Consider the following 23238-nt stretch of genomic DNA (forward strand, 5'->3'; position numbering starts at 1 on the left):
ATGTCCCTTTAAAAAATGAGGGGGGCACCAATGCTCTTTCTGGCACAGGGCACCAAAAAGTCTAGTTACGGCTCTGCTTAACATCAGGTCATCTTAAACACACACATTCCGCAGCACATATCCTAACCCACTGCTCACTGCTCTTCTTCACTATCCGCCCAATCTGTGTCGTCCCTGTCTGTCTGCCCATCCCCTTTAGAATGTAAGCTCTCACGAGCAGGGCCCTCGTCCCTCACGTGCTTCTCCTGCCCCTACTCTACTATAATTTACTCCTAACTCCCCAATTGGTACCTAACACTTGGTTGCTGACGCCCTTATGCTTGTGTTATGCAGCAATGTGTCCTGCATTGTTTTGTACGGCTAATAACGTTTTTTCTTGTTTGCTCATTTATGTACTGTGTATTTATGTACTGTGTAGGGCGCTGCGGGACCTTTGTGGCGCCATATAAATAAAGGATAGTAATAATCTCCTGTTAAGTACAATTACATTTGAACTATTTTGAGACACGTAATCTGCAATGTGAATGGAATTGGCAATTAGTAATCCTGGCTACTTTGTTTCACCATTTAAAAGAGTGTGTGTGTTTATGGGGGGGAAATACAATTAGCCGTGGTAGTTGATCCCTGCACTTAACAGGGATTTTTTTCCTGGTCTTATCAGACCCGAAAAGAAATCCCCATTAAAAAGCATAAAGCATTAACCCTGTTAACACATAGGTCTGTGAACTTATCACGGATTCTGTGTGTTACCATGTTAAGTTAACAAGCGGTAAAAAGGGGTTCAAGTGAAAAACAGGCTGGAATTGGATAGCCCCAGGCTACCACCCTTTTTCATCCCCATTAAATTAACAGGGCTAATTAAATTCGGCCATATATATACACATATAAATATGCTTATATACACTGAAGTGCCAAAATTCATGGGGTAGATGCCTAGTATCCAGTAGGACCCCTCGTAGCCCAGCACAGTGTAACAACTTGATTCCACAAGTGGACAGAAGACTTCTGGAGAGATGATGACCCATGCCGTCTAGATTTCTTCCCACATATCACTGATATTTGTAGGTGCACAATATAAATTGTATTGCACAATTGGAGGCGCATATTTTTTCTTATTTTTCCGATCTGTTGGACACTTTAGACAAGTAGTGTTACACTGGATAGGACTTTATGCTTGGCAACAGTGTCATTTATATTAAGTATATACTGCACTCAGAATGCCTACATTTATTGAGCAGTCACATCGGTTTCCATGACTTGATGAACACGGTTTGCCAGGTGCTAGAAAACGTAAGCATAAAGCTAACTTTTGACCTTTAGCAGGCACCATAGCAATTTGTAGTATCTTTCATTTCAAAAGTACTGAAACATTACAAACAAGCAAAGAAGTCGGTCTTGTAAACTTATAGTAGACAGAGCAGCTGTATTCAACACCAGGAAAAGGGTTCCTTATATTTTATTTCTGAAACATTAAATATCTGACAATGTCGTAAACCTGGTTACTATCTACGGCTGCCAGAGAAACAGGCTCTAACTTTTACAAGACAGGTGGTTAATTCACAGTTTATGACCAGATTCCTCATTTTTCTCAAAGTAAACATAATTAATAACTGTGCATCATAGCAGGTGCAGTCCAATAATAGTAACATAACAAACCCCGACAACTGCTAAAATGCCAGAAGATAAATAACTGCTTGGAAACAATGAGAGTCTAAGTACTTTAATTGGGAAGCTGTTCTACTGTATTCATTACATGATCATGGTAGTGGGACCGCAGTAGGGAAATATCACACGTTATAAACCCAATTTTAAGAAATGGCTATACAAGACTGCTATTTTTAGGATAGCAGGTGCACAATTATTCTTAATGAAGTTGTCACCGTGCAGTGGAAATACAATTTTTTTTTTAATTGAGTATCTTTATTGACATTTTTAAAAGTATGATAGAATAAAAGATTAAACAGAACAAAAACAAACAGTAAATGAAAAGTAAAGTAAGAAAAGCAAAAGCAAACAGCACAACAAAGCAATTAGAAAGCTGACAAAGGGTAAACAAGTCAAAGGTATATGGGATATACAGATTACATGCAATATAGGATACAGTAAAAACAAAAAAACAAAATAGCAGAACGATCAGAGATTGAAAACAACAACAACATAACCGAAGAATAAAACATCAAGAAAAATGTGAGGGCGGGGACACCCAAGGGTGTCTAGGGAACACAAGGTTCCAGGTCCAAGGCAAAGAGGGATGATTGCCAAAGTGAACACATCTTATCGAATTTATTAGGGCATTTGCGTTTAATGTACAGGAAGGGACGGAGCCTGTGTAGCCACCCAATTCCCAGCAATAAGCACTTTAGTTAATGTCATAAGGACAGTAACAAAGTTGGAGATGGGAATGTAGGGAGTCTAAAAGGTCAAGGCCAAAGATACAAGTACAAAGGTCTGCAAGGGGGTTCCTGATCCAAGGTCTCACCAATACAACGTATCTCTGCAGAACAGAATTACGATATATAGGTACAGGTCCATACCAGCTGCCAGAAATCAGCGTCAGAAGTGTTGCATTTAGGGAAGGAGGTAGAAGTGGGAAATACAATTGCTTTGCTTGGTGAAGATTCTATTTAGATAAGCTCCAATAGGGAAAACCAATATAACAAGAGCACATATTTTGGTTAGGAGTAACCTTTGTGGTGTTGGAAATCGGAAAGAAACATGAAGACAGACATTAGTCACATGCTGAGCTACACACTTACTTATAATTATCATCCTCGACAAACTTCTGAAGCTCCTCAATGTACCGCACAGAGTTCAGGTACTTCTGGACATGAGGCAGCAAATGGATTTCTGGGCAAAGAGAACAGAAAGTAATAACTACTATCCCACAGACACCACAACCAGTATATGTGTATATTTATTTTCCACCTTCTACTCAGTACTGTCCAGGATTTTCATTTAATGCACCATAATTATACATACACTTGCATGCAAACGTTTAAGCACCCCCGGTTAAATTGCAGGCTTCCTCAATCTCCAAGTCTACAGAAGTTTAACATATGCAAGGTGCAAACCTAAACGTGAGATATCTGCACCTTTTGATGCACAATTATTGGCTCAATGTAACATACTGAAAAATAAAAGTCAACAAAACACTGAATGTGGCATGTGCAGAAGTTTGGGCACCCTTCCAGCTGAGCTGTGAACACTTATTTTGTTGAGGTCTTATAACTTGATTGACTGGTTATGTCTTAAATTAAGCTGGATAATAATTACTCTGACCTTGGGCCTACTTAACTCTATAGGCACCTCCAAGAAGGAAAGCAGGAATTGAAATTAATGAAACTGGCTGTTATAAAGATAGGGATGGCTACAAAAAGTTAAATAAAGGCTTCCAACTTAAAATTTCTACTGCCTAAAACATAATTTAGAAAATGAAGATAAGGAACACTGAGAAACATTTTAGACAGAACTGTTGGTAAAATGGTCAGACATGCAAAGCAGAACCCAGATAGCACTGCAAAGGACTTGCAGAAAATTGTAGCTGACACAGTAGTGAACCATGGTACAGTGTGGCTCACACACAGACAAAATCTGCATGGATTAGTTTACAGAAAGAAACATGTATTAGGAACTCAGCAGAAAATTTCAACATGCAATATAATACCTAGATAAGCCAGAAACCTTCGTCCCGATGAAACAAAAACGGACTATTTTTGCCACAACAACAAATATTGTTGGTTATAACTATAAAGCTGGCCACACACTAGACCAACTTACATCCAACCAGCCAACTTGTTGATTGGTTGGAATGAAAATCTGGTAAGGAATGAAAGCAAATGACAATCAGCAATTTTCTCCCAAATGCCAGAAAATGAACAAAAACTGTTGTTTGAACAAATTGTTTAGCTCAAACATTTAACAAACTTGTCTGACGACCATTTTCATCTGTTTTCTGGCATTTAGGAGCAAATTGCTGATCATCATTTACTCCCATACCTTACCAGATTTTCATTCCAACCAATCAACAAGTTGGCTGGTTGGATGTAAGTTGGTCTAGTGTGTGGCCAGCTTTAGTGTAGAGGTTCCCAAACGTGGTCCTTAAAGCTCCCCAATAGCTCAGGTTTTAGAGATATCCATGGATGAGCACAGGTGGTTAAATCAAATTGACTGAGGTACTAATTAAGCCAGGGAAAGGGGAGGGAGATTATTAGAAACCGCACAGGACAAAAATAACACTTACAAAGTAGTCAATATAACAGTCGAAAACCAGCATAATTTAATAAGAAATAATAAAGTGTAATTCCTTAAGAATGCATATAGAGTTGCTGGTGGTGCACCATTGGAAAAGTACAAATAGTACTTATATAGTTTGTGTTGAGTCATAGAAGAAGTGACTCAAAAAAAGAATTTTCCTTTGTTGATGCACTCTTGATTATGGATAATTATTACACTAAATATTTATACAGCATAAAACTTAACTTTTAATTAATTAAAAAAACACAAAAAGACACATACACATTAAATCTGCTCGCAATTGTAGCATATAATGCTGCAGATCACTTACTCCCTTTAGGAGCATTGAATGTAAAACTGGCTCAAGAATTAGTCAAATAGAAGTCTATTACTACACCATTAAGTTGTGATTATTTAGCAAATTGTTAAATACACCATTATCCATTGTATTAATGTTAGTAGACCATTTTTTGAACAAGAAAAAGTAGTAAGTGAAATATATTAGTAGAAAAACCAAACTATTAAGACTTAAATAATAGTCCAATTATTGGTGTGGTTTATATATAGCAAGACTATTCACATCCTCATAATTTAGCCACTGTCAGGAAGTACACATATAACGCAATCAGCAATATCCAATATTGAATTACAAGGGAAACCAGGCAATTAATGGTCTATGTTAATATATCCATATATATATATATATATATATATATATATATATATATATATATATATATATATATATACATATATACATATATATATATACACATAGTATTGTTTATATATAATAACACTATTTGTATCCTTGTAATTAACCCCTGTCAGAGGGTACACATATAATACATTCAATACATTCAGCATAATCCAAAATCAAAAACACATGGAAAGGGCAATTAATAGCCTGTATAGTTATACCCATGTAATATAATGCAGACTGTATTTTATAAGGTATAGTTGGTAACAATATATTGGATCTATCCAAGTAAAGAGTAATAGACAGAAGAGACCCCCACCCTATTGGGGGAAGACCTCTCACCCCCAACTCCGTTTACCCCTGTGGGTATTGAACGGGTCAGAGGGAGACCTCCTGGGTGCAGGGTGAAGGAATGGAGACAGGGAAAGTGTAGTCGGTTCCTACTTTCCCTGCTGACTCTGGTATCCCCCTGTTGCGAGTGCGCAGTGCAGGGCGGTATAACCGGTGACAGCGGGATGAGGGGGCCGACAGAGTTACCTGATTGCCCAGTAAGGAAACTGGCAGTGGAGGGATGATCGGGAGCAGCGTCCCGCTGAGGAGTCTTGCCACCGTCAGAAGCCGGGTCACATGGTCCTGTGATACCCGAAGTCCTGGCGCTGGTTGATGACGCGCGTTTCACACAAAGAGCTTGTTCACAGTGGAGCCTGTACTCCCCCTGTGACAGCTTCTCCTTAAGTAGCCCCAGGGTTTGAGTTAATTGTCTCAATTGTCATAGATAATTGAGAGACCATTTATCTCCCAATAAACATTCATTATTCTTTTAATAAACAATTAATCAGTTATGATTATTTTTGGAGATATATGTCTCTAATGCGATTATAAAGCAATTACATGACTAGACACAGAATATACTAAGAAATATATATATATATATATATATATATATATATACACTGGGCATCAATACATAGCTGTTAATTAGATACCAGTATATATCAAGGTTATGATGCAATTACTTAGCTAAACATCAATTATAGTAGATTATATATATATATATATATATATATACACACACACACACACACACACACACACACAATTGGCATCATTAAATGCCTTTTAACAGATACAAATATTTACTCCCTGTAATAAACATAAAAACCCTAATTGTCAAATCCAAATAATTAATACAAAATATAAAACAAGTAATTAGTATAGAAGCTATTGCTACAAAAATAATAATGTCAAAGTGAAAAAATATTAATATGTGGTATAGTGACAAAATGTGATAGTATATACGATTCTGTACAGTGTTCATGATGTAATGGAAAAAGCCATTAGTGTAAAAGGGAGAAATCCTCCCAAAAAAATAAGATTAAAAAAAAAAATATATGGATAGCCAATAAGATTCAAACCGAACGGAACAGAGTAGAACCGAGCCTGCACATCCCTAAATTATATATATATAGCAGCAAATATATGTTACAAAAAGATTGTGACTAAAATAATACCTATGACAAAACAAAGTGAAAGTTAATATCTAAACTATTGGACAATAACTAAAAAAAGTGTCATTGTGAGAAGTGCATAAGTGACAACCTATAATTTTAACTTACATATTGATGAATATAATTCCTAGTATAAATATATACATAAAAGGGAGTAATTTAAATAGTAAATGAAATAGATCACATCGAATAAATATTTAAGATATTAAAAATAAAAAAGTATATATATATATATATATATATCCTTAATTAGTATATAGTTAAACAGTAGATACATTACGAACCAATAGCTGGTTAATAGAAAAGATTAGTAAAAGAAAAAGAAAGAGAATAAGCAGAACAAGAATTTATAGTGATTAAATCACTGGAAATATTAAGTTTTAGTTTTTCTTTATCCAAAGAGGAAAAATATATAAAATCTTGTGCCTATACCAACATATATTATAGGCAAAACATCTCAATATGTATGTACCAGTAAAGAGAGAAGAAAAAAGGGTGTGACGTCCACATTAAGGCTTATGTCGGCAAAAAAAACTCCATAGTTATTAAATTCATTGAGTCCTACAGGTATCAATGAACCCATTTTAAAAATCCATTTACTCTCCATTTTTAGAAGTTCCTTAGTAGTGTTGCCTCCTCTTATGCCCATGTGTAATCTTTCAAGTCCAAATACTCTTAGGTCTTTGGTATTGTTGGAATGAGCTCGAAAAAAAAATGTCTTGCCACTGAGGTGAGTTGTTTATTCTTCCTTAGATCCGATGCTGCATTCCGAATGTTCCCAAGATGTTACAGGATCCTTGACTTTAACATCCTTGTGGTCAATCCTATATATTGCCGATCACATGGACATCTGATGCACTATACCACATTCATAGTTTTACAGTTGATATAATTATTGATTTTGATATCTTCGCCATATTTGTCTTTTACCACTGGTTGTTGGATCATGTATTCACATACTTTACATGATCCACACGGGTGTGTACCCATGATCTTATTTCTACTAGTGGGTGTTCTGACAAAATGGCTTTGGACCAATTTATCCTTCAGATTCGGGGATCTCCTCCAACTCCGACACTTTTGGGCCCAATCTTTGGTTCAAATCTGCATCATTAAGTAGAATATGCCAATATCTATTAAGAACATCCTGAATTTTATACCATTCATAGCAGAAATCGCCTACAAATCTCATTTTCGTGGGTACATTCTGTTGTTTCAATTTCTTCCTTTTACTATCTTAAAAAATCATGGTATCCCTGTTTGTTTTAAGTAATGAGGATTTCGCTTTTCTGATGCTCCTCATACTATAACCTCTCTCCTTGAGTCTCACCACTAATTCTTCGCTCTTTATTTTGTACACATCATCGTCAGACCAATTGAGTCTTATACGCAGAAATTCCCCTCTAGGGATGTTTGAAAGAGTGGATGGAAAATGTGAACTTGAACAGTGGAGCAAACTATTAGTTGCTGTTTCTTTTCTATACAGCTCAGTTGATAACATATCATTACTGTCTCTATAGAGTTTCAAATCAAGGAATGTTATCTCAGACTCACTAATATTGTGAGTCAGTCTCAGATTCAGGTCATTTTCATTAAGTAATGTAATGAACTCTTCGAGTGGTGCTCTTTCCCCCTCCCATATCATCAAACCATCATCTATGTATCTCATCCACATCATGATGTTTTTTGTGAATCGGTCATGTTTTTCATGGACAACCATTTCTTGTTCCCACCAACCTAAATATAGGTTGGCGTACGTGGGGGCACATGCTGCCCCCATAGCTGTGCCCCTAATCTGTGTATAGAACATGTCATTGAACGTAAAGATATTTTTGTTCAAGATAAAGTTTAGAAGTTCCAATAAGAATTCTTTGAAATCATCCATCCCTTCTGTTCTCAAAAAATATTCAACCGCTTTGATGCCCTTTTGGTGGCTGATGCTGCTCTAGAGGGATTCTACATTTAAGCTCACCAATAGATAATTTTTTTCCAATTTGGTATCATGAATTTTGGTTAAGACACGCTCACCGTCCGATAGTGTATATTGTTCCCCCAGTTTCTCTCGTTGGGCATGAAATTTGGTTAGTTGTCATTTTCTGCCAAATAATTTCAAATCTCTTTCCCAACCAAACAGATTGAGGCTTTTCATAGGTGAAAATGTTAATCCACGATTAAGGACATCTATTTGTTCAGGTGTGAGGGAGTGCTCTGAAGGATTAATGATCTTAAGTTGTGAATCTTTTATCAGAAGTTTTTGTTTCTCCTCGTTGAGTACTTTACAGTGGGTGGAGAGTCCCACCATGAAGTTTCGTAACCTCCTCTTCTTCCCCCTCCTAGTTTGCCTCTTGGTGGACGGCCTCTTTTTCCTGGGCCATAGCCTAAAAAAGGAGGAATCTCAAGTTGTTCCAAGGGATTCAATCCCATTGTTGGAGGAATATGTGGATTAGACTGTGGTTCCTCTCCTCCCGATGATTCAGCCTTGGATGACGTGTAGTTTTCTTGGAATCTATTCCTTTGTATCTGTTCCTTGTTCTTTCTACTCCATTTGAATATTCTATCCATTTGAAAGTCTTTTTTTGTCCTGAAGGAATTTCCTCTTCTTCCTCTCAATAAAAGTTTTTTCATAATCCTCCAAATCCTTTCTGTTTTTTCAAATTGATTTTTGAAAGTCTATGTCCTTTTCCCATGTTTCTAGGGCTTTCCCCAAATTGCCTATCATGGATACCATGGATAATGGTGTATTTAACAATTTGCTAATTAATCACAACTTAATGGTGTAGTAATAGACTTCTATTTGACTAATTCTTGAGCCAGTTTTACATTCAATGCTCCTAAAGGGAGTAAGTGATCTGCAGCATTATATGCTACAATTGTGAGCAGATTTAATGTATGTGTGTCTTTTTGTGTTTTTTTAATTAATTAAAAGTTAAGTTTTTGCTGTATAAATATTTAATGTAATAATTATCCATAATCAAGACTAATTAAGCCACCTGTGGTCAAGCTTGGATATCCTTAAAACCTGGAGTGTTAGGGTGCCTTGAGGACAGAGTTTGGGAACCTCTGTATTAGTGCACATATATTTATTGAACCCTATAAAAAATGTTCTAAAATTTCTCAATGTGATTTTAAATATGTTCAGCTCATTTATATGAATCGTATACTGTAACTATAGTGAACATAATAAATCAAATAAAATACAAACTATATAATTTTATTTAGAAATTTGTTTAAAGGTAAAATTACAGTCAGGAGTTTGAATCAATAGGACTGCAATCAGGGTGGCCCTGACCTATTTAAAAAACATAAATCAGAGCCTTCACCTCACAGGTTTGTGAATGCATTACATGTCTCAATCAAAGGATATTTCTGAGGACAAGAAGAACACTGCTGCTCATTTAAAATTAAAGGCCATTTGGATGAGCCAGAAGACAAATGGAAGACTGTTATGCGGTCAAATTAATCTAAAATACAACTTTTTGGCTTAAATGAGAAACTTGAGGATTGCAGAAAAACAGTCTGCATTGAAACATCATAATGTGAAACATGGGGCCCCTCTGATGCCACAGGATCAGGACAGAATGCCATCATTGATGAAATTATGACTCCTGGATGGTAAAAGCAAATTCTAAGAGAATATCAGGCTATTCGCCCATGAACTGAAGCTCAACAGAAGGTGGGAATTGTAGCAAGATCGCAATCCTACACAGCTAATTCAGTGTCCAAAAACAAAAAAGGTTACAAGCATAAAGTAATTGTGGTCGAGCCATAGTGCAGACCTTAATCCAAAAGAAATGTAGTGTATGGTGCTGCATAGCCGCAGACCGGTCAGTTGAGACAAACGTCAGAATTGCACAATGAAGCAATAGTCAGAACTGGATCATGAAGCAATGGAAGAAAGTGGCCTGGTCTGATGAATCAGGTTTTCTTTTACATCAGTGAATGGCCGGGTGCTTGTGTGTAGTTTGCCTGTGCAAGAGATGGCACAAGGATACACTGTGGGAAGAAGGCAAGCCAGCGGAGGTAGTGTGATGCTCTGGGCAATGTTCTGCTGGGAAACCTTAGGCCCTGCCATTACTTTGACAAGTACCACCTAACTAAACATTGTTGCAGATCACATATACCTTGTCAACAGTGCAAAAATTGCTCAGGAATGGTTTGAGGAACATGACAAAGAATTCATGGTGTTGACTTGGCCTCCAAATTCCCCAGATCTTAATCCAGTCAAGCATCTGTGGGATGTGAGCCATAGAGGCTCCACATCACAAATTACAGGACTTAAAGGATCTGCTGCTAACGTCTTGGAGAGAGATACTACAAGACACCTTCAGCGTACTCGTGGAGTCCATGCCTCAACGGGTCAGAGCTGTTTTGGCAGCACGAGGGTGACCTACATATATTATATATACACACACGCATATCTACACACACATATACACACACTATACACAAACACACGTCATGTTTCCTACAACATAGCCTCCATCCCTGCTTGTTTGAATAGCTAAGATGGGTTCATTCTGCCAACTGCTATGAGTAGGGGGTAAGAAATACTGACAACCACTTGAATTTTTGTTTATTTTAATTTGTTCCCCTGTTCAACTTTCAGCAAGTGCAGTTTGAGAACCAGTGTTAGAGCTTTCAGGTATGTGAAGATCTCAGGAAAGGCTGAGGGAGCCACAGAGAAGACATTAAGGTCCTCAATACTCAGATGGACTACACGCTGACAACACTACTCTGCAGCCTAAACTTCTATCTGCCACTTAATAACTGAATACCCACCATATTCACAAGACTGCTGCAAGTCAGAGATTATTCTCAGGATGTTATTCATTAGGTTAGATCTCTGCTCGTTCTCCAGGATGCTGCCGGTAGACGGGTATGCAGAATCTATGTATGTGAGGTCTGAAAGGTAAATACCTGTAAAGAGACAAGGAACAATTCTCTATGAGAGACTTTGTAAAACATATGCAAGTCATACACTGTTAATGCAACACAGCTCACTCCAATCTTAGTGGGGATTCAGTACAGCCCTTTGATCTGTGTAACCATATGCTGGTCTGGCATGGAAAGCTTTTCACAAATATGGACATGTTTATACAAAAAACGTCATTCAGATAATGAAAACAGAATTGTGAATGTAACAACCAAATATCGAGTGAGAGCCTAAGAATGACGCAATATCCCATCATGGGTAACAGGACCCAGGAATATCATTTTACATTTATGGGTCAGTATCACTCAAGTGGGTAAGTGCTATAATCAGATCTCAACGTGACCTTGGGCAAGTGATGTCACCTCCTCTCAGGGTATTAATGAAAGGTAATACGTTCTCCAACACAGGACACCAATTTCCAATTATTAAATATATATGTGATATACTATATACATACACATTATCTGGAAATGTAAGCTGCAATAATAGTTTAACTTTGAAAAAAAAAGTACTCACATAACATACAAATGAAACCACAAGATAGACGGTCCTACATAGCGTTGTGAATATAGGGTGTTTATAACACAAATCGTATAAAATCCCAATCGTCTCTTGTCCCTAATTATTCTTATTTTTGGAATTTAATCCCAATATTTTTATTGTGTGTAGGAACACAATGCAAACACAACAAACAAATGAGTTTTAAATGTGGTGCATTGAAAGACTTAATAAATGTAGTGAGTGGTCTGTTCAACTTAAACTGGTCACTATACAACAAACACCTTATTTATGAACGCATAGATTTTATTGATTATAGATAAAGGTGCACAAAAAATAAATCTATTGATATACCATATGGTGCGTACGCACTAGACGATAGAGGAACGACTGTACGATTACGACATTGTAATCATACAATCGTTCATCTTCCTGTGCTGTGGGATAATGTGCCTACACTGAACGATATGTCGTTCAGTGCAGTCACCCTCCCTCATTCCCCAACAATCCCAACCTGTCATTATCGGCAGGTTGGCCTGCATGTTCAAGCGATGATTATTGTCAAAAACAACTAGCGGGAATGCGCATCGCTGGTTGTTTTAGACATTATACTGCACAAACGATTATTGAGCGATTGAACGATTACGATGTAGTAATCGTTCAATTGCTCATTTTAATCGCCTAGTGTGTACGCACCATTAGAAAAAAAAGAAAACGGAATGTAGAGATAAAAAGACAGTGATTTCAAAATAGATTCTACTTTACAACAAGATAAATGGAATGCCTATGGAATGCACAACTACCTGCCCGCCACAATTCAGACTCGTTAGCATCACCATACTCTCAAACACATGGAATAATAAACAAAAGGTGCTGAACATAGGATAGCGCTGGTGCAAAATATATAAATATGGTAAAAGTAAATACTTGATTTCAAATGACGTCCGGACTTGGGTAAAGAAAGGATCAACAAAGTCCTCTGAATGTGAGTGCAGTCCGGTCAGACCATCATCAGAAGTTCATATAAAAAAGGACACAAAAACACATATCTAGTACAATCTGTATAAAACAGATAATATCACTATAAATCAATAAATAATAGGGCATACCCCACACACTAGAAAGTTGGGGATAGAAATTCTCAAAGGTTTCTTTTAGTCCTCTAGAATGTTCCCCCAGGAAAATAACAATTCAAATAGTGAATATGAGGCGTACCCTACTCACATGTGCGTCATCTTCCTAATACGTATAAAGGTTTCTTTGGATAATACACTTCTCCTGTGTATCGAACCCCCGCCTCCGTTCCAGTGTTGCAGGGCACCATAAAATTAAGGGAAGGACTTGTCAAAAAAAATTAGAGTTTTTAAAAACAACTTAGTGATAACACTACTACTAGTATTGAGGAGCAGATGGTAATAAACAATTAACCTGAAATGTAGTTAGTAGGTTCTGGACTTCCATAGACCACAATCTCAGATAGCCCTTCTGTAGTAGGTCAGCACATAGAGTTTTAATGTCCACACACCAACGCGTTTCGATTTAACAACTAGATCTTAATACACCTTGATAAAGATCTGGTTATTACCATCTGCTCCTTACTACTTGTAGCAGTGTTATCACTAAGTTGTTGGTTCCTTTTAGTTTATGGTACTCTAACACTGGAACAGAGGTTGGGGGGGATCGATACACAGGAGATGTGTATTATACAAAGAAACCTTTATACGTATTATGAAGATGACACACATGTGAGTAGGGTAGGCCTCATATTCACTGTTTGGATCGTTCTTTTCCTGGAGGAACATTCAAGAGGACTAAAAGAAACCTTTGAAAATTGCTATCCCTGACCTTCTAGTGAGTGGAGTACGCCCTATTATTTACTACAGAGAATTTATAGCGACATTATCCATTTTATACTATTTATATCTATTGTACTAGATATGTGTTTTTTGTGTCCTTTATTATATGAACTTCTGATGATGGTCTGAACGGACTGCACTCACATTCAGAGGACTTTATTGATCCGTTCTTTACCCAAGTCCGGACGTCATTTGAAATTGAGTATTTATTTTTACCACATTTATGTCTTGCACCAGCGCCATCCTATGTTCAGCACCTTTTGTTTAAGATTTCACTTTAGCCTCATTCTAAGGTTGTTTTATTATATGTGTTATATGCAGTATTTCAGGATAAATATTCATATAATACGCAGTAACTCATAACTGCCCAACATGATGCCGGGACCCAGAAGTCAACGCTGGAAACGCTGCTGCCGCCGGGAAGCAGGTAGGTTACTGCTAGGCCATCAGGTTGAAGGCATATAGAAATAATTGTACCACACGCACATTGAAGGCATATAGAAATAAATAGTACCACACCCACATTGAAGGCATATAAAAATAAATTGTACCACACCCACATTGAAGGCATATAAAAATAAATTGTACCACACCCACATTGAAGGCATATAGATCTAATTGTACCACACCCACATTGAAGGCATATAGAAATAATTGTACCACACCCACATTGAAGGCATATAGAAATAACTGTACCACATGTGTTGAAGGCATATAGCAGAGGTTTCCCAATCCTCAAGGCTGTCGAACCGTTCAGGTTTGAGAGATATCCATGGCTGAGCACAGCTAGTTAAATCAAATAGACTGAGGTACTAATTAAGTCATCTGTGCTCAACCATGGATATCTCTAAAACCTGAACTGTTGGGGAGCCTTGAGGACTTTATTTGGGAACCTCTGGTTTATTATATATATATATATATATATATATATATATATATATAATTGTACCACACTCGTGTTGAAGGCATATAGATATAATCTGTCAATTTTCATTTTGAAAAGTTAAATATATTTGGAGCCTTCTTTTAGCAAATTTAACACAGGTACAGTAAGTGTATAATATGGCTCACTGTTTATTAAATGTTAAAACGCTAATTAACAGTGAAACGGGAAAATGTTGCTTAGTTACCAATCATTGCTTTAAATTCCTTATCCATTAAGTATTATATTAGCAGTATATTCCGCTACATTAATGTCCATGAAAGTACAATTTCTCATGCTGCTGAATACATGCAAATTGTAAATGAGACCTTAACAGTCTACTAGAAAAACACCAAATAAGTACATACAATAATGGATATGCAATTACAATAACAACTTCTTTAATTGATCTACCACTGCATTCAGTAAATGTACAAAGCATTTTTACAGTAAATGTTTTCTCCTGTCATTCGTTCCAAAAACAAATTATAGCAAACAAAACCCCATGTGTCACAAATTACATCTAGTGCCTTCCATATATTGGAATCCTTTTTAATGGTAAGCATGCACAAATACATCATTAAGTGTTTCGGTCTTTAGATCACAAATTTCTGCAGTATTTTAAAAGAAAATAAGGCCAGAAGATACTAGCTATACCACTTGTATAGCTAGTTTTTTTTTTAATTTCAAAAACACCCCAGAAATTGTCATTTTAGAAAAAAATATATAATTTTTACATATACATAAATACACATTATATACACACACACGGTCTAAAAAGTTTGGCGAATGGTCTGATATATCTATATGCAACAAGATCGCGCAAGCGTGCTGACATGCATGTACATGTCTGGACCTGCCCCCAGTCGGGGTTTGCCCGAGGCTGCCACAGCACTGCCATTGCATTCATTTCAACAGAGTCCCGAGCAGTGTGCGTCGAACAGAAATGGAGCTAGTCTTCCGATTCCTTGCCACTGCGAAAGCGTGCAAACCAATCGTGTATAATATATATATATATATATATATATATATATATATAAAATTATGCGCCACTAAATATGTTGGAAAAACGAAGAGACCCCTTAAAATTAGAATCTAAGAGCATATTCGAAATATTAAAAACAAAGTTGAAGGTCATGCTGTAGCCAAACATTTTATCTCACATCATGGATCCAATCCGGAACATTTATCTTTCAAGACAATTGAACATGTCACTCTTGGCGAGAGGGGAGGCGATTTAGGAAATAAACTTTCAAGAAGAGAGATGTTCTGGATTTTTGAACTTAATACTTTGGCTCCATATGGTTTTAATGAAGGTTACGAAATAGCCCCATTCCTGTGATGGTTGAGTTCATGGCATAACTGCTAAATTGATACCTACAGCCAGACCATTATGGTAATGCCCAATCTCGTCTGATCTTGGAAGCTAAGCATAATTGGGCCTGGTTAGTACTTAGATGGGAGACCTCCAGGGAATACCAGATGCTGTAGATATTATTGCACATATGCTTAAGGGCGCATGAGTAAAGGAATTATACTGGCTACCTAAGAGGCATATTACCAATAATAGAAACCAACGTGGAGAGTCGCCATTTCATATATTTTTTCAGGATATATCCAGTTTTTGAATTATGGATTACATTGACATCACTTGGAAGAATATGTGAAGATTTGATGATGTTGGAAAATATTACTCTTCTTCGTGTATTTCTGTTTTTCTCCTTTTGAAAGAACTATGCGAACATCAATGATTTTGGAAAATGATAGTTTTCCTAATTTTTTAGAAAAATCTTTTGTTTTTATGTATGTGTATAGGTATGCATATATGTATATTGTTCTCTTTTAAATTAGTTGTCCATGCCCCTATATGTATGCTAGTCAGCAATTACTAATAGTTTGGCATTGGAATATTGATGGTCATTAAATACACATCTCCTTTATTATATATATATATATATTAACTAGTCCAGATATTTTTAATTCTAGGTATGCGCTTAATAAATTTATGTTGGAAAAAAGTAAAAAATAACTTGTTTTCTTTGTAATATAGTGACACAAATCAAAGAATTAACAACACCTGATAGCTAATATCGGGAAAAGAGGAAAAGAACAATGTCTGCTTGTTGTCTAGAAAAAGTCATAGAGCTGAAAGATCTGACTGGACTTCAGCAAGATGGCGATCTGAAAAAGACCACAGAGACTGAGGATTCCTGCATGAGGAGCATAACGCATGCGCAAAGTTTGATGGAGACCTAGCAGAAGCCGGGCGGAAGTAACAAGGAGAGGACGATAGGAGACGGAGGCGCGCACGCGCACAGCTGAACTTGGAGCCGGGCAGACGCGACCGATGTATGGGCGGAAGTGATGCGTAGACCCGGAAGTGGGTCCCGCGGTTTTGTTAACGTGCAAATAGCACTCAAGTTAAAATAACTTGTGTAAAGAAGGATGTTTGGTGCTATATGAACGATTAGTTTAATTGGCAACTGATTGAAATGGTTTTTAACACCTATAAGACACCATTTGTATAAGTAACACAAACCGGAAGTGATGTCATCAACAGAACACTAATCTAATCAGTCCTGATTTATGGGGGTATAAGCAGGAGCATTTCTCAGATAGCAGTACCCCTTGATAAAGTCCCAGAAGGACGAAACGCGTTGGGCAGCTGCCTTTTCTTGCCTGACTGACTTTGAAATCTTTTTATCATCAATTTAGATCAGCATTACTTTTAGAAAAAATTCTCCTTTTTATCATATTTTTATGAATTTCTTTCTTCGTGTTTTATACTTGAATTTTATTTATGTAACTTGAGGTATTTATTGTATCTATTACCCAGTTATTTATTGCATATGTTTGCACAGCACTTGGCACTTTATAGCAATACGCTTTTTAAAAAAAAAAAATAAGAGTTTTTGCTGCCATTTCTGTGTATAAATTCACTGTTCAAAATGATATGTTTTGTCGTAATACAGGTAGATAATCCCAGTACGGCACTCTTCACTCTTAATACGATAAAGAACCCCCTGGGACCGGGGTAATAAATATTTTTTTAAATGTCACTGGTATAAAAGAGCACTTTATATTGTACACGTGTACACACAAATATTGATATATAAGTTTTTGTTTTAGTAACTTCACCATAACAACTGTCACACAACACACCAGGCGCTTAATAAACCACACCTACACTATATTATATATATATATACATATACATACACACACACACATATATATTTATATATATATATATATATAGTTTAATACATTTTCTTTTAAAGATATTGAAGTATTTATGTAAAACAAATACACCTAGGGGGTGCACCCACCTCCCGCCACTGTGTCCATAGGCCCCCATTATAAAATTACTTCCCACACCCAATAAATTTCCCAGCAGCATCGTGTCCCCAGTAGCATTACCCCCACCCCCTAGTGGTGATAGCTTCCAGTGGCACAAACCCCACCCCCCTGCATCGATCCCCCCTCCCTTCAATGTGTCATAAATATGTGTTATAAATGTATAACGGTCTTCCCCTAATGAGAATAAAATGTTTGGAACACCTCCCTCACTCTCCCCCCAGTGGCAAGGATCACCCTCAGTTACCACCCCCTCCTGCTCAGTATTGCCCCTGAGTCCTAAAGCAGGATCAGTCCCCCATGCTGCAGCTGACCTCTATACTTGCAGAAATCAGCCTCACAGTGGTCCCCTCTATGCACTTTTACTTTTCGGTACATGCACCACACAGACTGATGTTCACACAGCATCTTTGGAAGCGATTTTTGCACCAGAAAGAGCAGTGGCTAGTGTAATCTAACCCAAATATTACAGCCTTTGGATACAGCACCCATAGAAACCAGGATATCTACATGGTGAGCTGATCAATTTGATACGTGCTTGTTATAAATGTCTTGAAATGTCATTGAGCACTTGTTAGGTCAGTCATAAATAAAGTAAGAAACTGGATGAGATGATCACAACATTATACAGGGGCATATTTATAATGGGTACAGGGTGTGCGGTGGGTACAGGGGGGGCCCGCACCGTACACCCTTACTTTTTTTTTTTCATTCTTACCTCTCCGATGTCCCACAGACAAGCGCTGCTGAAAACTCCTGGAAAATGCCCACCGTGGCCATTTTCCCGGCGTTTTGTGCATGTGCAGTAGGAAATCACCGGGAAAATGGCTGCCGCGCCATTTTCCCAGTGAACTGTGCATACACAGTAAACTACGGGCACACTCTACTGCCCGGAGTCTACTGCTGCTGTCAGTTCGCTGACGGCAGCCGGGGAGAGAGGACGGGGTCCTGGACGGGGAGTGAACAGGGGTCCCCTCCTCTTTTAATACGCCCCAGACAAAAATAAAAAATTTATATATATATATATATATATATATATATATATATATATATATATAAAAATTACATTGTCCAGAAAGAGACAGAAAAGTAAAATAAAATAAATTATGACGGCGATTTGCAGACAATTTAATTTTAATTTATACTAATATAATAGGAGCGTTGTGTCTGGCTGTCTATTCCAAGTTGGAGCAAAGACTAGATATAACCTGTACTTTGTGTCATCTCCATCCGTCACGTTAAAGCATTACCAAAAATTTTTTTTGACAATCAATGCAAGAGATAGGTGTGGCACCATGTGCGTGGCTGGTAAGGGGTGGGGGGAGAGGTGCTTTGGGTCCACAGTCACTTGAATAGGATAGGCTACATAGCAGTCTGCACAGGGCACAGTGACATTGGTGTGAGTGGTGGGTGAAGGCACTGCTGCCACCAGTCTGTATAACGCTGCTGGTCACATGGGCCACTCCCGCGACCCCTATACAAAGCAATACAACTAGAATATCTCAAATAAAAGAAAATAGAAGCAGTTCCATTGTGGGCGAAGCCACGGGCAACAGCTAATCTCACATAAAGCAGTATATGGACTCAGGGAGCTGTGAAATAATCATTACCTGTGAGCCTTAATATTTCAACACCATTGTGCTCCAATCTTTTTATTGAATAGAATGTAAAAATTCTTATCTTAGAACCTTTGTACACAGATGGAACATGGAGAGAAAAGTACTGACATAGTATTACTATTATTACCAGTCTCCCCACACACTGGCTATATAATGGCGTTCCCGCTAGGCTGTTTTAGCAGGGCGCGGCGCCCTGTCCTCACAGCCTGCGGGAGCCGTCTTGACCTGCAGGTCGGGAAATGTGCGGTGACCCGGTCAGCACCAGTGAATAGACGCTGGGTGCATGCGCCCGGCATCTATTATCCCTGTCAGCAGCGCTTGAGGGCTGACCGGCGTGTCCGTAAGTGCCGGGCACGCCCCCAAGAGTGACGAAAAGGGTGACACGTCTTATTGACACTCCCCCTTTTCAATGGCCACGGCCCCTTTTCGGGTGCGCAGGCGCGCGCAGAAGTGCCTTCTCTAGCTCTGGCTCCCTGCCTGCCGCCGGAGCTAGAGTGAACACTATATAAATAAATACTTTTCGATTCCTGGATGATCAGCTTTAGACCAACGCATTTGTAAATGATCATTTAAGTCAGCTGCATCGCTTTCGGTGACAAATATGCATATCTTACACTGAAAATCATAAATGAGGTAAAAAATGGTTGATCTTAGCAAAACATTTACATGAATTCTATAATTCTTTTGGCATAATATTAACTTTGCAATATCATTATAATGTATCACTATCCAAATAACACAATATACACCATATTATAGAGATAGACTCATTAAAAAATATGTTGGTGCATAAATCATATTCATCATTATATTCTGTTACATGATCCGGCATTACAAACCAGTAATCTCATACTAAAATTCCACTTCAATGTAATTGTATTTAGAATGAGATCAATTCACCCCCAATTCTCCCTGTGATACAAATGCCCTGGGCTTGATACCCTAGAGAATATTACATTACTAAAGGTAATCACTGCAGTTGTTATATACAAGGTCGACAATCATGCGGACACTGCAGAAATGTCGACATGATAGAATATCGACAGACTGTCCCTAGTGGTCAAATGTGGAGTAGTTACGGCGCAGACATCGGACAGATAAGTGGTTCTGGTAACTATTCTTCCAGCAGCAGTCCAACCCTATCCTCCCCCGCAGATTAACACTCCCATCCCACAGCATAACGCTATGCTCCTCCCGCAGACTAACCCTCCCATTCCACAGCTCAACCCTATCCTCCCCCGCAGATTAACACTCCCATCCCACAGCCTAACGCTATGCTCCTCCCGCAGACTAACCCTCCCATTCCACAGCTCAACCCTATCCTCCCCCGCAGATTAACACTCCCATCCCACAGCATAACGCTATGCTCCTCCCGCAGACTAACCCTCCCATTCCACAGCTCAACCCTATCCTCCCCCGCAGATTAACACTCCCATCCCACAGCATAACGCTATGCTCCTCCCGCAGACTAACCCTCCCATTCCACAGCTCAACCCTATCCTCCCCCGCAGATTAACACTCCCATCCCACAGCATAACGCTATGCTCCTCCCGCAGACTAACCCTCCCATTCCACAGCTCAACCCTATCCTACCCCGCAGATTAACACTCCCATCCCACAGCATAATGCTATGCTCCTCCCGCAGACTAACCCTCCCATTCCACAGCTCAACCCTATCCTCCCCCGCAGATTAACACTCCCATCCCACAGCATAATGCTATGCTCCTCCCGCAGACTAACCCTCCCATTCCACAGCTCAACCCTATCCTCTCCCACAGATTAACACTCCCATCCCACAGCATAACGCTATGCTCCTCCCGCAGACTAACCCTCCCATTCCACAGCTCAACCCTATCCTCCTCCGCAGATTAACACTCCCATCCCACAGCATAACGCTATGCTCCTCCCGCAGACTAACCCTCCCATTCCACAGCTCAACCCTATCCTCCCCCGCAGATTAACACTCCCATCCCACAGCATAACGCTATGCTCCTCCCGCAGACTAACCCTCCCATTCCACAGCCCAACCATATCCTCCCCCGCAGATCAACACTCCCATCCCACAGCATAACGCTATGCTCCTCCCGCAGACTAACCCTCCCATTCCACAGCCCAACCCTATCCTCCCCCGCAGATTAACACTCCCATCCCACAGCATAACGCTATGCTCCTCCCGCAGACTAACCCTATCCTCCCCGTGCAGACTAGCGCTAATGTCGACATTCTGGGAATATTGGGATCTCACATATCGACATTCTGAGGATGTGGACATGTTCACTGTCAACAAATCAACATCATAACTGTTGACATTGTGAATATCGACCTTATGACTGCAAACCATTGCTGCAATGTATTCATACAGCTAACTTTACAGTCAATCGTCCTACCAAAAAAATACAAACAGTATAACAGTTCTTGGGTGAAGGATTACAACAGACCAGTGACTGCTCACATCTTGATGCCATATGGCAGCACGGATGGTGTAATTGTTAGCATTACAGCCTCACTGCACTAAGGCCCTAGCTGTGTAGAGTTTGTATATTCTCCCCGTGCTTGCATGCGTTTACTTTGGGTGCTCTGGTTTCCTCCCACACCCTAAATATATGCTGTTAGAATAATATCCCCAGGTTGTGTGTATGTACATGTGATAGGGAACAAAGATTGTATATTCACTGGGACAGAAGTGAATGGGCAATATTCTCTGCAAAGAGGTGTGGCATATGTGTGCACGGAATACATAATCAAATAAATATAAAAATAAAATAATACACATAAAATGTCCGGTACGTACATAAGTGGGTCACTTTCTGCTGTGACAATAAGTGTGCACCCATCTGACATATTGGACTGACTCGACAACTTGTTTGTGGGACAACTAGGTCCAACTAGCAGTTATTTGCTTTCATGTATATTTCTCTATACAAATTAGCAACCAAGTCCAGCATTAGCCAAATTATTCAAAAAATGTCAACGGGTATGAAACTGAATAACACTTACTGAATGAGCCTTTTTTTTTTTTAAATTAAATAATTATTGATTTTCAAAAAAACAATGACAAACAATAAAAATCAAAATAAAAGGGTGTACAGATAATATCAGTTGATGTAATATTACAATAGACAAACAGACTAGCACTCAACCATTATTCATATCAATTGTCATACATATATATTAATAACACTTCAACAAGTTACAAATAAAGAAAACCACATACTAACAAATTATTGTATAGTGTTATTCCCCCCTTACGGACTGCTACATAATAGACCTAGATGTAGAATTAGTGACAGATAGCAGCTCATGTGAGGTCTGAGAATAAGCGGAATTAAGCCATTTGGCCCATATGAATAACATAATCCGAGGGCATTCTAAGAGCAAGTGCCAAAAGGTGGCCAAAGAGGCATTACAACTTCCTGACTGATCCCTGGCTGTTCTTTGCACCTCCGATATACACACAGTAGTACGTGACGTTGGACTGTAAAGCAGATGTTAAAGCTGGGGTCATATGCTTTCTCACTGAAGTTTTATGGGCTCTGTAGACTACATTAAATGATTTCTGCATGCAAATGGTCTCATTTATAGAGGTCTCTTGATTTAGTCCTACTTATAAAA

The 23238-nt window shown here is 38.5% G+C and overlaps 1 protein-coding gene and 1 pseudogene across 9 annotated transcripts in view; one reads left to right on the top strand and one right to left on the bottom strand.

The window, feature by feature from the left end:
- Positions 1-23238, bottom strand: part of RALGPS2 (Ral GEF with PH domain and SH3 binding motif 2) — a 218894-nt gene that overhangs the window by 44972 nt on the left and 150684 nt on the right. For all 9 annotated transcript variants that reach the window (XM_088447236.1, XM_088447231.1, XM_088447233.1 and 6 more), the window contains 2 exons: positions 11221-11358; positions 2757-2847 (listed from right to left, as the gene is read on the bottom strand). In XM_088447236.1, the coding sequence (XP_088303362.1) occupies positions 2757-2847; positions 11221-11358 (229 nt within the window). The remainder of the gene's footprint in view (positions 1-2756; positions 2848-11220; positions 11359-23238) is intronic.
- On the top strand, positions 16026-16144 carry LOC148506164 (5S ribosomal RNA; annotated as a pseudogene).

The sequence above is a fragment of the Taudactylus pleione genome, unplaced genomic scaffold (genome assembly GCF_031769625.1).
Source record: "Taudactylus pleione unplaced genomic scaffold, aTauple2 ptg000423l, whole genome shotgun sequence".
Taxonomy (NCBI): domain Eukaryota; kingdom Metazoa; phylum Chordata; class Amphibia; order Anura; family Myobatrachidae; genus Taudactylus; species Taudactylus pleione.